The 16,786-nt window shown below is 37.3% G+C and overlaps 1 protein-coding gene across 7 annotated transcripts in view; it reads left to right on the forward strand.

The window, feature by feature from the left end:
- Positions 1-16,786, forward strand: part of PLPPR5 (phospholipid phosphatase related 5) — a 140,101-nt gene that overhangs the window by 54,166 nt on the left and 69,149 nt on the right. For all 7 annotated transcript variants that reach the window (XM_082477962.1, XM_082477963.1, XM_082477960.1 and 4 more), the window contains one exon: positions 5,752-6,002. In XM_082477962.1, coding sequence (XP_082334088.1) covers positions 5,752-6,002 — 251 coding nt within the window. The remainder of the gene's footprint in view (positions 1-5,751; positions 6,003-16,786) is intronic.

Here is a 16,786-nt window from a genome sequence, read left to right on the forward strand (position 1 = left end):
AATGACCAGCATATTAACTGTATTCGAATATTAGGTTATATTTTCTTAGAAATGTTTCAATTTGGTTTTTAAAAATAAACACTGCATACTATTTTCTCTCCTGTTTTGCAAAACTCCATTTCGTGGTGTCATTTCCATATTATTTTAAGGAAAACAAATCCCATCATACTTGGATATTTAAATTCTAAAAGAAACTAAAAATTACGTAATTAAAAGAAACAATTTACTATGTTTATTAAATTTCGGAAACAACGCTTAGGTAGAAATGATAATCTAGGTTGGTTATCGAACATCAAGAAAGACAAGAAAAATAGCTGGACAAATAAAAGAAATGCTGTATTTGTTAATTATCATAAGTAGCAATCCATGAACTACTTCTGAGGTTTTTTTTTACAAAAAATTGGTACAAAAAATGGTACAAAAACCATTTTTTACAAAAATGTATTGGTGATTTTATTAGGGGACAAGATTTACTGATACTTTAAATCTCAAATTCTAGCACTAATGATATGAACATTGACGAATTACTGAAAATCATCTCAATTCAAAAGACACTTGGCCAAGACAGGTTTTTTTAACTGAAACAATAAAACTTAATATAGATGATTATTTCCTGGCTTTATCAAATAAGAAAAAGTGCATCTACATATACTAAATAACATTTAAGATAAATTCTGATCAGTATTAAGATTACGGATACTGTAACCCTTCAATATATTTCTCATATTGATGGGAACAAGATGAAGACTTTGGAGATATTATGCATAGATCACCTAATCCATATATAAACCCACTAAAGACTAATCAAATGTCATCATGCCTTTAAATCTCTCTGGAGATGAAAGGTCTTCATATCTAAGACTTCTTTTTATTGCCATCAACTTATACATCCCCACAGCCCTCATTTATACTGTTGAAGGGATAGCTTTTATATGAAACTTTAAAAGTTATATTTTTCACATGCATCAATACTGTGTCCTTGACCCATTTAATCTTTGCATGAGAATCATTTAATAACAAAATAAGCAATAATATACTCAGAACTAAAGTATTTTGATGAAGTTGAACCTTCCTAAATATTGTTAAATTATATTATGCCTACTTAAGTAAAATATTTTTATTCATTTATGTACATATTTCTAAAGAGTATACAGGCATACCTCCAAGATATTTGAGCTCAGTTCTAGACCACTACGATAAAGTGAATATGGCAATAAAGCAAGTCACATGAAGTTTTTGGTTTCCCAGTGCATATAGAAGTTACGTTTACACTCAATTGCAGTCTGTTAAGTGTGCAATAGCATTATGTCTTAAAAAAATACATACCTTAATTAAAAATACTTTTAAAAATTAAAATCACTAAAAAATGCTAAGCATCACCTGAGCCTTTAATGAGTTGTAATCTTTTTGCTGGTGGAGGGTCTTGCCTCAACGTTGATGGCTGCTGACTGATCAGGGTGGTAGCATCTGAAGGTTGGGGTGGCTGTGGAAACTTCTTAAAATAGGACAACAATGAAGTTAGCCACAGTGATTGAGTCTTCCTTTTACAAATGATTTCTTTGTGGCATGCAGTGCTGTTTGATAGCTTTTTACCCATGGTAGAGCTTCTTTAGAAATGGTAGTCCATCCTCTCAAACCCTGCTGCTGCTTTATCAACTAAGTTTATGAAATATTCTAAATCCTTTGTTGTCATTTCAACAGTCTTCACAGCACCTTCACCAGGATTAGATTCCATCTCAAGAAACCACTTTCTTTCCTCATCCATAGAAGCAAATCCTCATCCATTCAAGTTTTATCATGAGATTGCAGTGATTCAGTCACATCTTCAAGCTCCACTTCTATTTCTAATTCTTCTCCTATCTCTACCACATCTTCAGTGACCTCCTCCACTGAAGTGTTGAACCCCTCCAAGTCATCCATGAGGGTTGAATCACCTTCTTTCAAACTCCTGTTTAATGTTAATATTTTGACCTCTTCCCATGAATCATGAATGTTCTTAATGGCATCTAGAATGGTGAATCCTCTCCAGAAGGTTTTCAGTTAACTTTGCCCAGATCCATCAGAGGACTCCCTATCTATGAAATGTATTTCTTTTCTTTCTTTTTTTTAATTATTTATTTATTTATTTATTTATGGCTGTGTTGGGTCTTCGTTTCTGTGCGAGGGCTTTCTCTAGTTGTGGCAAGCGGGGGCCACTCTTCATCGCGGTGCGCGGGCCTCTCACTATCGCGGCCTCTCTTGTGGAGCACAGGCTCCAGACGCGCAGGCTAAGTAATTGTGGCTCACGGGCCCAGCTGCTCTGAGGCATGTGGGATCTTCCCAGACCAGGGCTCGAACCCGTGTCCCCTGCATTGGCAGGCAGATTCTCAACCACTGTGCCACCAGGGAAGCCCTGAAATGTATTTCTTAAATAATGAGACTTGAAAATCAGAATTACTCCTCATGACCTGCAGAATGAATGTTGTGTCAGCAGACATGAAAACAGCATTAATCTCATTGTACATCTCATCAGAGCTCTTGGGTGGCCAGGTGCATTGTCAATGAGCAGGACTATTTTGAAAGGAATTTTTTTTCTGAGCAGCAGGTCTCAACAGTGGGCTTAAAATATTTAGTAAATCATGTTGTAAACAGATAATGCTGCCATTCAGGCTTTGTTGTTCCATTTATTGAGAAAAGGCAGAGTATATTTAGCATGACTCTTAAGGGCCCTAGGCTTTACAGAATAGTAAGTGAGCATTGGCTTCACCTTAAAATCACCAGCTGCTTAAGCCCCAAAGAAGAGAGTCAGCCTGTCTTTTGAAGCTTTAAAGCTAGGCATTTTCTTCTCTCTAGATCTGAAAGTCCTTGATGGCATCTTCTTCCAATAGAAGGTTGTTTTGTCTACATTGAAAATTTGTTGTTTAGTGTAGATACCTTCAGTAATGATCTTAGCGAGATCTTCTGGATAGCTTGCTGCAGCTTCTGTATCAGCAGTTGCTGCTTCACTTTGTACTTTCCTATTATGGAGATGACTTCTTTCCTTAAACCTCATGAATCATCCTCTGCTAGCTTCAAACTTTTCTTCTGTAGCTTCCTCACCTCTCTCAACTTTTATAGAATTGAAGAGAGTTAGGGCCTTGCTCTGGATTAAGCTTTGGTTTAAGGGAATATTATGGCTGGTTTGATCTTCTATCCAGACCACTAAAACTTGCTCCATGTCAGCAGTAAGGCTGTTCCGCTTTCTTAACATCCTTCAAGAACGTTTCCTTTGCATTTGCAACTTGGCTGACTGTTTAGCACAAGACTCTTCCTTTCACTCGTACACTTAGAGGCTATTGGAGAATTTTTAATGGCCTAATTACAATAATGTTGTGTCTTAGGGAATATGGGGTCCTGAGGAGAGGGAGAGAAATATAGGGGAACGGCTGGTTGGTGGAGCAGTCAGAGCACACACATTTATCAGTTAAATTCACTGCCTTGTTTGGGTGCAGTTTGTGCTGCCCCAAAACAGTTACCATAGTAACATCAAAGATCACTGATCACAGATCACCAATAACAAATATAATCATAATGAAAAACTTTGAAATATTGGGAGAATTACTAAAATGTGACATAGACACGCAGAGTGAGCCAATGTTATTGGAAAAATGGTGCCAATAGACTTGCTCAACACAGGGTTGCCACAAGCCTTCCACTTGTAAAAAAAATGCACTCTCTGTGAAGCCCAATAAAGCGAAGCTCAGTAAAACGAAGTCTTCCTGAATGGCACACAGTAAAGTGTGCTTTTAAGTCTCTGCATGTTTCTTACTTCTTATATGATTTTATAAAATATTTAGGAGTGCTTGGTTTGTTTCTTGTTTCCTTGTTTATCATGATTTGGATGTTTCTAGTTTGTTATAATAAAATAGAAGCTTGTGCGCAAAGCATTACTGCATAATAGGACATCACTCTTCATAGTGACTTTATTCTGGAGGTCAGCACAGTGGATACACTCATGAGATATCACTTTAATAAGTATCTTTGTAGTTAACTTCAATATTGGCCTTGGGCCGGATGCACTATTTTAATTCTAAAGCACATTTGGGAACTTTACAAGTATCGAGAGACATTTCCATATCCTTATCAAACATTCCTCTGTATTTTAAACAGGAAAACTTATTGTACCAGATAAAAAGAATGGTTTGGTTAAATAAAATGAGTACATCTTAGCCTAGATTTCAAGAGAAGAGAGGTGAAGACTTGACATTTAGATTCCCATGCTAGACCATGAGATTTGGAAAGAGAGAGTATATACAGTAACATTTTATTGAGCTTTGTTCTTTTCCATTTCTCTGCTTCTGCCAGATTTCTGATTTTAGTAACATTTACTTGTATGGCTCATGGAATGCTGGTAAGATGTAAAGAAAGCTTTTCATTGCTTCCTTGTAAGTTTTTTCAATAGAGAACTAAGGTATTTGTTTCATGGTGGTTTGTATGCACATAGAGTTTTGCTATGTGCAGGTTTGGGTGCAAGAACCTTGCATAATGTTACATAATATTTTGAAAATGAAAAGGATAGTCATGTATCTAATCCTGGAAAATTATTTGATCCTGGTGATTTGCAACACAACTGCCAATAATTATGTAAAGGCTTAGGAAACAAACAATCCAGAAATATATGACAAAGAAAAACAAGCATCTAATTATCATAATAGAATTATATGACTTTTTAATGAACCGAGTGTTTGGGAAATATTACTTTGGCATAGTTTTAAAATGTCCTGATGGATTTTTTTACCCAAAATTATAAAAGAACGGATTTCTTTACATCGATACCACATCCTTGCTGATTGTATCTGTAAGTTTATTGACAATGATGCCAAAGAATTTATTTCGCCTATGCTATCTAAGTAGAAAGATAAGTTTTGGCAATAATGACCAATGACATTGAATTTAGAAAATATTTTTGGTATTTGAGTAAATTGGCATGTTCCTTACAAAAGGGGGAAAATTTATGTACTTAATTTTATACCTTCAGGTAAACAAATTAAATAAATTTTACTACTGTGAAGATAATTTAAACATTATAATCTAATTGCTTTATTGTTTACTAAATTGTCCCAAATTTGATAAATTGAAACTCAAGCCATAAAAGATAAGGCGGGACTTAGCTGTTATATGACTTAAAAAAAATGTGTTTCTGATGGCGATATAGAGATTAATCTGAAAACATTCTGCTTTACTTAAGATTTTCCATGATATTTAAATGAAGACTGATGGCATTGGATTTTGCTGCTAATTGGCACCTCCAGCTGAGTTAATATCAGTTTGAATGAGCTTAAGAGGCATAATCAAAGGGAGATGACTGCTCTGCTTAATGTTAGTAAGATTAAAAAAAAAATTCAAAAATAGGGAAAAAATAAAGATTACTAACATTAGCAGAAGGTGATAGACTGAACCCTCTCAAGGGAAACACGTCTCCATTTAAAAAAATCACATTATCCAAACACAGCCTTAGAATATATTTTCTTCTTTTATCGTATGTCTTATAAACCTGCCGTGCATAAAAATGTAGCCAGTGGTAGACAGCTCAATATGTTAAATAATTTAACACTCCCACTACTTCAGAAAGCAAAGAGAGGAGCTGGAGGGAGTGAAATGGAAGGAACCGTATGTATATATATATATGTATGTAGGAACTATTTTATAGTTTCTAAAATATTTCCATCCTGGTGTATTGTAAATTGAACCACAACAAACCAAACAGTTAAAATGGTGTGTTTTCTTCCTCAGGAATTTATACGTTTGGACTGTTTGCTACAGACATCTTTGTAAATGCTGGACAAGTAGTTACAGGAAATCTGGCTCCACATTTTCTCGCCCTGTGTAAACCCAACTACACGGCACTTGGGTGTCAGCAGTATACGCAGTTCATCAGTGGGGAAGAGGCCTGCACGGGCAACCCGGATCTCATCATGAGAGCAAGGAAGACATTTCCATCCAAAGAAGCGGCTCTCAGTGTCTATGCAGCTATGTATCTGACAGTAAGTAAGAATTAGAAACCATTCTTGGTTTGTCTTTCTGGTAGATTCTCCCAAAGTAGAAATTATTTCTCCCTGCCGTAATGGAAGTCACAGCAACAGCTTTCTGCAGGACATTTAATTTATTTTTAATAATAGCTGTTTGTACTGTGAATAAAATTAAGTCAGTTGACTCATGAGATTATGTGTGGGTATTTGGTTGTATTAAAAAATATAGCCATTAGCATTTCCATTTGAGAATATGTTTGTCTTTATTATTAAATAGGGCTTAATGGAAACAAATTTGTCCTAAAGCAGTCACCATAAACTTGTAATAGTGCAATTAAGAGAACTACCCAGACCTCTTAGCCACCTACTCAAGTTCTAATGTTCCCTGGTGAAGGTGGGGAAAGAGGCACTCTTTTTCCAGAAAGTTCTTTTGTTATTGGTAACTATATCATCTTAATATCTCAATGAGTGTTTTAATATTTTCTCATAGAACTAACCAAAATGCCCTTAAAAATCATATATATTGTCTTTATTCTTGAGTATTTGCCATCATTTTAGTGGTAGGAGCCAGGCCCTAAGTGCTGCTATCTTAGGACATTTAGGTGGAAGTAAGTGGTCACAGCTGAGTGAATTAATGACAGGCAGGAGTACGAAGAGGGGCAGCCTTGGCAGGCAGCTCTTGACCCCAGTATTTATATCCATCAGTCTTTCCCTCTATCACCAGAATGTGCCTTGCCAGCTGTAAGGCTGAACTCCCAAAAGTGTGCTTTGAAGGCTTTTCCATAGCTACAGTAAAAAGTGCAGAAAATTTTTCCTTTTGGAGTTCTCCTGTCCAACGGTGCCAATAACTACTTCTGATTTCAGCTCATTGATGAGACCTCAGGACCAATTTGAAACCAAATTTGATAATTTCTAATTACTTGAAAAAATGCAGAATTATTTTTACCTTCAGCGAGCTATTTGATTATGGAAATGTTTCTAACGCTCCTGATGCAATCTTGTCAGTTTATCTCTAAAAGAGAGAATATCTGCTGTGACACCTCTACTTGAGATTGGAAATAAAGGTTACTAAAGAAAGGACAATTTAAGAGAGGAACTATAGCATCGTACATAACATTCACGATGGCACGGTAATTTTGGAGGTCATAAGGGTGTGTGCATTTTAACATTTTAAAAGTTTTTAATGCAAGCTAATCTACCACTCACTACCTGGACTTCTTTTTTTTTTTAATTTAATTTTATTTATTTTTTTATACAGTAGGTTCTTATTAGTCATCCATTTAATCCACATCAGTGTATACATGTCAATCCCAATCTCCCAATTCATCCCACCACCACGCCCACCCCCCCACCACTTTCCCCCCTTGGTGTCCATACGTTTGTTCTCTACATCTGTGTCTCTATTTCTGCCCTGCAAACCAGTTCATCTGTACGATTTTTCTAGGTTCAACATATATGCGTTAGTATATGATATTTGTTTTTCTCTTTCTGACTTGCTTCACTCTGTATGACAGTCTCTAGATCCATCCACGTCTCTACAAATGATCCACTTTCATTCCTTTTTATGGCTGAGTAATATTCCATTGTACATATGTACCACATCTTCTTTATCCATTCGTCTGTCGATGGGCATTTAGGTTGCTTCCATGACTGGGCTACTATAAGTAGCACTGCAGTGAACATTGGGGTGCATGTGTCTTTTTTGAATTATGGTATTCTCTGGATATATGCCCAGTAGTGGGATTGCTCGGTCATATGGTAATTGTATTTTTAGTTTCTTAAGGAACCTCCATACTGTTCTCCATAGTGGCTGTATCAATTTACATTCCCTCCAACAGTGCAAGAGGGTTCCCTTTTCTCCACACCCTCTCCAGCATTTGTTGTTTGTAGATTTTCTGATGATGCCCATTCTAACTGGTGTGAGGTGATACCTCATTGTAGTTTTGATTGGCACTTCTCTAATAATTAGTGATGTTGAGCAGCTTTTCATGTGCTTCTTGGTCATCTGTATGTCTTCTTTGGAGAAATGTCTATTTAGGTCTTCTGCCCATTTTTGGATTGGGTTGTTTGTTTTTTTAATATTGAGCTGCATGAGCTGTTTATATATTTTGGAGATTAATCCTTTGTTGACTCATTTGCAAATATTTTCTCCCATTCTGAGGGTTGTCTTTTCGTCTTGTTTATGGTTTCCTTTGCTGTGAAAAAGGTTTTAAGTATCATTAGGTCCCATTTGTTTATTTTTGTTTTTATTTCCATTACTCTAGGAGGTGGGCCAAAAAAGATCTTGCTATGATTTATGTCAAAGAGTGTTCTTCCTGTGTTTTCCTCCAAGAGTTTTATAGTGTCCGGTCTTACATTTAGGTCTCTAATCCATTGTGAGTTTATTTTTGTGCATGGTGTGAGGTAGTGTTCTAATTTCATTCTTTTACATGTACCTGTCTAGTTTTCCCAGCACCACTTATTGAAAAGACCATCTTTTCTCCATTGTATATCCTTGCCTCCTTTGTCATAGATTAGTTGACCATAGATTAGTTGGTGCGTGGGTTTATCTCTGTGCTTTCTATCCAGTTCCACTGATCTATATTTCTGTTTTTATGCCAGTACCATATTGTCTTGATTACTGTAGCTTTGTAGTATAGTCTCAAGTCAGGGAGTCTGATTCCTCCAGCTCTGTTTTTTCCCTCAGGACTCCTTTGGCTATTTGGGGTCTTTTGTGTCTCCTTACAAATTTTAAGACTTTCTATTCTACTTCTATAAAAAAGGCCACTGGTAAGTTCATAGGAATTGCATTGAATCTGTAGATTTCTTTGGGTAGTGTAGTCATTTTCACAATATTGATTCTTCCAATCCAAGAACATGGTATATCTCTCCATCTGTTGGTATCATCTTTAATTTCTTTCATCAGTGTCTTATAGTTTTCTGCATACAGGGCTTTTGTCTCCCTAGGTAGGTTTATTCCTAGGTATTTTAATCTTTTTGTTGCAATGGTAAATGGGAGTGTTTCCTTAATTTCTCTTTCAGATTTTTCATCATTAGTGTATAGAAAAGCAAGAGATTTCTGTGCGTTAATTTTGTATCCTGCAACTTTACCAAATTCATTGATTAGCTCTAGTAGTATTCTGGTGGCATTTTTAGTGTTCTCTATGTATAGTATCATGTCATCTGCAACCAGTGACAGTTTTACTTCTTTTCCAATCTGTATTCCTTTTATTTCTTTTTCTTCTCTGATTGCCGTGGCTAGGACTTCCAAAACTATGTTGAATAATCGTGGTGAGACATCCTTGTCTTGTTCCTGATCTTAGAGGAAATGCTTTCAGTTTTTCACCATTGAGAATGATGTTAGCTGTGGGTTTGTCATATATGGCCTTTATTATGTTGAAGTAGGTTCCCTCTCTGCCCACTTTCTGGAGAGTTTTTATCATAAATGGGTGTTCAATTTTGTCAAAAGCTTTTTCTGCATCTATTGAGATGATCATATGGTTTTTATTCTTCAATTTGTTAATATGGTGTATCACATTGATTGATTTGCGTATATTGAAGAATCCTTGCATCCCTGGGATAAATCCCACTTGATCATTGTGTATGATCCTTTTAATGTGTTGTTGGATTCTGTTTGCTAGTATTTTGTTGAGGATTTTTGCATCTATCTTCATCAGTGATATTGGCCTGCAGTTTTCTTTCCTTGTGACATCTTTGTCTGGTTTTGGTATCAGGGTGATGGTGGTGTCATAGAATGAGTTTGAGAGTGTTCCTTCCTCTGCAATTTTTTGGAAGAGTTTGAGAAGGATGGGTGTTAGCTCTTCTCTAAATGTTTAATAGAATTCACCTGTGAAGCCATCTGGTCCTGGCCTTTTGTTTGTTGGAAGATTTTTCATCACTGTTTCAATTTCATTACTTATGATTGGTCTGTTCATATTTTCTATTTCTTCCTGGTTCAGTCTTGGAAGGTTATACCTTTCTAAGAATTTGTCCGTTTCTTCCAGGTTGTCCATTTTATTGGCATAGAGTCGCTTGTAGTAGTCTCAGGGTGGTTTGTATTTCTGCAGTGTGTGTTGTAACTTCTCCTTTTTCATTTCTAATTTTATTGGTTTGAGTCTTCTCCCTCTTTTTCTTGATGAGTCTGGCTAATGGTTTCTCAATTTTGTTTATCTTCTCAAAGAATCAGCTTTTAGTTTTATTGATATTTGCTATTGTTTTCTTTGTTTCTATTTCATTTATTTCTGCTCTGATCTTTATGATTTCTTTCCTTCTGCTAACTTTGGGTTTTGTTTGTTCTTCTTTCTCTGGTTCCTTTAGGTGTAAGGTTAGATTGTTTATTTGAGATTTTTCTTGTTTCTTGAGGTAGGCTTGTATTGCTATAAACTTCCCTCTTAGAACTGCTTCTAAGTTCTAAGAAGTTGCTGCATCCCATAGGTTTTGGATCATCATATTTTTGTTGCAATTTGTCTCTAGGTATTTTTTTATTTTGTCTGATTTCTTCAGTGATCTCTTGGTTATTTAGTAATGTATTGTTGAGCCTCCATGTGTTTGTGTTTTTTAACGTTTTTTTCCGTGTAATTGATTTCTGATCTCATTGTGTTCTGGTCAGAAAAGATGCTTGATGTGATTTCAATTTTCTTAAATTTACTGCGGTTTGATTTGTGACTCAAGATGTGATCTAACCTGGAGAATGTTCCAGGAAGAAAATGTAATCTGCTGTTTTTGGGTGGAATGTCCTATAAATATCAATTAAATCTAGCTGGTCTATTTTGTCATTTAAAGCTTGTGTTTCCTTTTTAATTTTCTGTTTGGATGATCTGTCCATTGGTGTAAGTGAGGTGTTAAAGTCCCCCACTATTATTGTGTTACTGTCGATTTCCTCTTTTATAGCTGTTAGCAGTTGCCTTATGTATTGTGCTCCTGTGTTGGGTGCATATGTATTTATAATTGTTATATCTTCTTTTTGGATTGATCCCTTGATCATTATGTAGTGTCCTTCCTTGTCTCTTGTAACATTCTTTATTTTAAAGTCCATTTTATCTGATATGAGTGTTGCTACTCCAGCTTTCTTTTGATTTCCATTTGCATGGAATATCTTTTAACATCCCTTCACTTTCAGTCTGTATTTGTCCCTAGGTCTGAAGTGGGTCTCTTGTAGACAGCATATATATGGGATTAGTTTTTGTATTCATTCAGCCAGCCTGTGTCTTTTTGTTGGAGCGTTTAATCCATTCACGTTTAAGGTAATTATCGCTATGTATGTTCCTATGACCATTTTCTTCATTGTTTTGGGTTTGTTTTTGTAGATCCTTTTCTGCTCTTGTGTTTCCCACTTAGAGACGTTCCTTTAGCATTTGTTGGAGAGCTCGTTTGGTGGTGCTGAATTCTCTTAGCTTTTGCTTGTCAGTAAAGCTTTTGATTTCTCCATCGAATCTGAATGAGATCCTTGCCCAGTAGAGTAATCTTGGTTGTAGGTTTTTCCCTTTCATCACTTTAAATATGTCCTTCCACTCCCTTCTGGCTTGTAGAGTTTCTGCTGAGAAATCAGCTGTTAACCTTATGGGAGTTCCCTTGTATGTTATTTGTTGTTTTTCCCTTGTTGCTTTCAATAATTTTTCTTTGTCTTTAATTTTTGTCAGTTAGATTACTATGTGTCTCGGCATATTTCTCCTTGGGTTTATCCTGCCTGGGACTCTGCGCTTCCTGGACTTGGCTAACTATTTCCTTTCCCATGTCAAGGAAGTTTTCGTCTATAATCTCTTCAAATATTTTCTCTGGTCCTTTCTCTCTTCTCCTTCTGGGACCCCTATAATGCAAATGTTGGTACGTTTAATGTTGTCTCAGAGGTCTCTTAGGCTGTCTTCATTTCTTTTTATTCTTTTTTCTTTATTCTGTTCCACAGCAGTGAATTCCACTATTCTGTCTTCCAGGTCACTTATCAGTTCTTCTGCCTCAGTTATTCTGCTATTGATTCCTTCTAGTGTATTTTTCATTTCAATTATTGTATTGTTCATCTTTGTTTGTTTGTCCTTTAATTCTTCTAGGTGTTTGTTCTTTAATTCTTCTAGGTCTTTGTTAAACACTTTTTGCATCTTCTCAATATTTGCCTCCATTCTTTTTCTGAGGTCCTGGATCATCTTCACTATCATTATTCTGAATAGTTTTTCTGGAAGGTTCCCTATCTCCACTTCATTTAGTTGTTTTTCTGAGATCTTATCTTGTTCCTATGTCTGGTACATCGCCCTCTGCCTTTTCATCTTGTCTATCTTTCCGTGAATGTGGTTTTTGTTCCACAGGCTGCAGGACTGTTGTTCAGTTTGCTTCTGCTCTCTGCCCTCTGGTGGATGAGGCTGTCTAAGAGGCTTGTGCAAGTTTCCTGATGGGAGGGACTGGTGGTGGGTAGAGCTGGGTGTCTTTCTGGTAGGCAGAACTAAGTAAAACTTTAATCCTCTTGTCTGCTGATGGGTGGGGCTGGGTTCCCTCCCTGTTGGTTGTTTGGCCTGAGGTGACCCAACACTGGAGCCTACCCACCTCTTTGGTGGGGCTAATGGTGGACTCTGGGAGGACTCATGCCAAGGAGTACTTCCCAGAACTTCTGCTGCCAGTGTCCTTGTCCTCATGGTGAGACACAGACACCCCCCTCCTCTGCAGGATACCCTCCAACACTGGAAGGTAGGTCTGGTTCAGACTCCTGTGGGGTCACTGCTTCTTCCCCTGGGTCCCGATGCACACACTACTTTGTGTGTGCCCTCCAAGAGTGGGGTCTCTGTTTTCCCCACTCCTGTCAAAGTCCTGCAATCAAATCCCGCTAGCCTTCAAAGTCTGATTCTCTAAGATTTCCTCCTCCCGTTGCCGGACCCCCAGGTTGGGAAGCCTGACGTGGGGCTCAGAACCTTCACTCCAGGGGTGGACTTCTGTGGTATAAGTGTTCTCCAGTTATGGGATTTGATTTTATTGTGATTATACCTCTCCTACCATCTCATTGTGGCTTCTCCTTTGTGTTTGGATGTGGGGTATCTTTTTTGGTGAGTTCCAGTGTCTTCCTGTTGATGATTGTTCAGCAGTTAGTTGTGATTACAGTGCTCTCGCAAGAGGGAATAAGTGCACGTCCTTCTACTCCACCATCTTGAACCAATCTCCTCTTTATTACTTTTCACTACCTGTGCTTTTAAAAAATCCCATCAAGAAAATTTTTATAGAGTTAAGGATCAAATCCCATCCTAGCCACTTTCTCTTCTGACTTCTGTACAATTTTCCAGTTACAGTTTCCTTCTTACGCTCACTCTGCTCCCAACTGTGTTCCTCTAATTTCTCCTGATTTCCGCTACACATTTGAAGGTGCTTCTAGACTTTATGTGAAATCTTCTAAGCCATGCGTATTCTTTCCTATTCACTAAATTGCTTGACTGCGTGTTCCACCTCTCCTAGAATATGGAGCATTCAGCCTTAATATGAAGATTTAAAACTTGAGTGAATCAGGAGCCATAAAATACTTTTCAATCATTGTCATCACATCTAAATCTGATGTTTGTATTTGTATCTGGGTATGAGTTGTAAATGTATCTGCATATACACATGTGATCAAGCCAATGACTTTAGACAAATTTTAGAATACTCTCTGACCCTAAATACAGTGACATGGTTATCTTAGCACTGATATCGATGTTAGATTTTACTGTATAATCAGGGTGTGCCAGTGGTGGTGAATGTGTTAGTATAGTGAGATACTTGGTCTTTTTATTCTGCCAAAATGGTGTGTCTGCTGGCATTTGTTTTAGCAACTTCTTACTTGTTTTTTTTTTTTTAGCAACTTACTTAAAGACATTTATTTAAACTGCTTCTGAATTATAAGCCATACTGTTCTAGTCTGTAATAAACATTTGGAGATGTTTTAATAATAATAATAATTATTATTAGCAAACATTTATTGAGCATTTGCTATATGCCAGGCACGAGTGCTTTACTTTTACTAATTTATTTAATACATTACTAGTTCTTATTTATGTATTTTAAAATTTGTTCTTTATTTATCATTATTATTATGTAATAACTGATTATTTGTATTAATTTATTGAATCCTCATAACAACTTCATGAAGTATATATTATTATTATGCACATTTTACAGATGAGGACACTCAGAAGGTGAAGTAACTTGCCCGGATCCGTAGAACCACACTTTTTCCTGGCTACAATGATTCTAAATGTTCCAGAGAGGGAATCATTAAATCATATTAGCCCTAATATGTGTGTGGTTAGCTGAATTCCCTCCTGTTCCTACATGATTTCAGCATACATAAAAGTTAAAACCAAAGGTTCAGATGGTAGATATGTTTAGAGGAAAAAAAATTAATAACACTCCAGCATTCGGAAATCTTCTATCATTAAACAGCGGTTCAGACTAAAAGTCAGCATTCCTGCTTGTAATTACATTGAAGGGTACTGCTGTCGTTTTAACAATAGATTCTGTTCTCTGCTAACTGCTTTTCTCTCTTCTCCACCACCCCTTTGTGTGTGTAAGTGTGGGCGGCTGCCATGGCAACTCTGAATATAACTCCTACTGCAGATGGAGGGAGTAGTCAGGATTTGCTGTTCTGTTTGAACCTGTACATATATTTCTTCCCAGCTTCACTGGAGACACCTTGGGGAAACTTTATAAGAGAAATGTTGGGGTGTTTCAAATTAATACAGTCTCATGAAACGCTTGCCAAAATTTTGACGTGTAGGTACATAGGGGAAGACAGCCATATATTCAGTATTCTCTGTGGAAATAGGCTTATTGCTATATTTAGGGAGAGAGATTTGTTTAATGTGGTGAAGGTGTTATAAACGTATGTAAACACATAAATAAAAATAAATGAGCCCTATGAGGAACTATGTGAATAAGAACTGAAGAATATTTTCCTGCTGCTTCTCTTGGTGGATTAGTAAATAAAATTAAGGAACTTGAACTTTCCCTTAGCATCTGACTTTAATTAAGGCTTTGGAGATAATTTGATCACAGAGTTGTTCTCTTTTGCTTTACTGAGAACTTTCAGGAGAAAAGAAAATCCTATGCCTATTTTTGCAAATGCTGTCGGTTTCCCAGGAAAAAATTCTAAAGGTTATTTAACCCTCAACCATTAAATTTATAACTCAGTGTTAAGTTGCATTAGAATAATATTTAAATTTAGCTGTGTGGTATTTGTTTTCATATAAAATGGGTAAAGCTTTTTTTGATTAAAGTCAAATGAGCTCCAGAGTTGAGGATGAGGCATAATATTTGGTGACTTTCCAGTTAACCTCATAAACCATTGAAACAAAAAGTCGTAGAATGGTCTCTTTAGGTCACTTCCAATTCTGGCCTTAGCTTTTCTGAAAATCTTTTTTAAAAAAGGGAAGGGTCAGCTACATTTATTGAATATTAGTCTTTTCCCACTGTCTGTTGCCACATAACAAACCACCCTTAACCTCAAAACAAGAATTTATTATCCTCAGGACTCTGTAGGCTGACCTGTGGTTTTCTTGGTAGTCAATCCTCTTTGCTTCTCTCATGGGTTGCATTCAGCTGACCAGTCAGCTGGGGGTGGACCGAGCTGGGACAGCCCCAATAGCTGGGCTCTCTCATTCTCAAGAGGCCTTTCTCACAGGTTGTTTTCCCTGACAGAATCTTAGAGCAGCCTACCAAAAGGGCAGAGGTCCAAGCTGTAAGGCATCTTGAGGCATAGGCCCCAGAACTCGTTCAACATCCCCGTCTCTGTATTCTCTTGATCCAGGCACATCACAAGGTCAGCCCAGATTGATGGGGATGGAGAAACAGTCTCTGCCTAGAGATTGGAGGCACAGCAAAGTCAGATTATAGAGAGCTGAATATGCTGGGAAAGGAGGAATTTGTGGACATTAAACAATTTACTACAGTCTTTTCCCAGAATATTAGCGGAAAGCTCTAAAATATCATTTTCTTCTCGTCTTCCTCCTCGTTGTTGGCAGATCATTCCTATCATCCTACTGTCACTTCCCACATGGCCATCTCTTATAATAAGCTCACAAGGTCCCACGTGCAGCAATGACTGCTTGCAGGCTGCCAAGACCAGAGTTAAATAAACACAGCCCACTGGTGTGTCTACCCCTCCTTTTGTGATGTTTTACCTAATTCTGCATAGGGGCACGAGCAGGCCTTCATTCTGGGGTACAGGAATTTGGGGGGACCATGCCTATTACTTGCAGCAGTTGGCTCCATGAGACTGACTGGTGGGGGACTGTGTTTGGAGAAGAAGGATTGGGGTGGGTGAAAAGAAAAGCTCTGGGCTGCCTTCACGAATTTGTCTTCACTGGCTGGTGAGACGAGGCTGCCCTCAGAAAGCCATTCCTCTTAATCTTCCCTGCTCAGGAGTAATTTAACACTAAAACGTATAAGGTCCCTGTGCTCTAGATTTCAAATGAGCAAATTTTAGTCTACTAGATAATATATCAAAAAGTATTTACTGAGCACTCACTCATAATGTGGCTGTTGTGCTATTACTTGACTACCTGTGCCACAGCCACTGATATTAGCCGATTGACGGCTCTGCTGTCAGCCTTCAGCTACGTGTTATTGGTAACGGGTGGGGAAGGCACGAAAGGTATCCGCCAAGTACCCATGGGGTTCCAGTATTTTCACTACCGTAGACCCCTTTTATAGTTTACCTTTCCCCTCCCCGCCACTCCTCCATGTCTTTAAATCTTCTGTTTAACACATTAACACTTTCCCATCACAATTTAGGCCCAGATATTAAACAATGGTCCATAATAACAAAACTATAATATGCTGCTTTGAAACTGCACAATACAGTTATTAAAATT

This window comes from Balaenoptera physalus, assembly GCF_965194825.1.
Source record: "Balaenoptera physalus genome assembly, chromosome: 1".
Classification (NCBI taxonomy): Eukaryota; Metazoa; Chordata; class Mammalia; order Artiodactyla; family Balaenopteridae; genus Balaenoptera; species Balaenoptera physalus.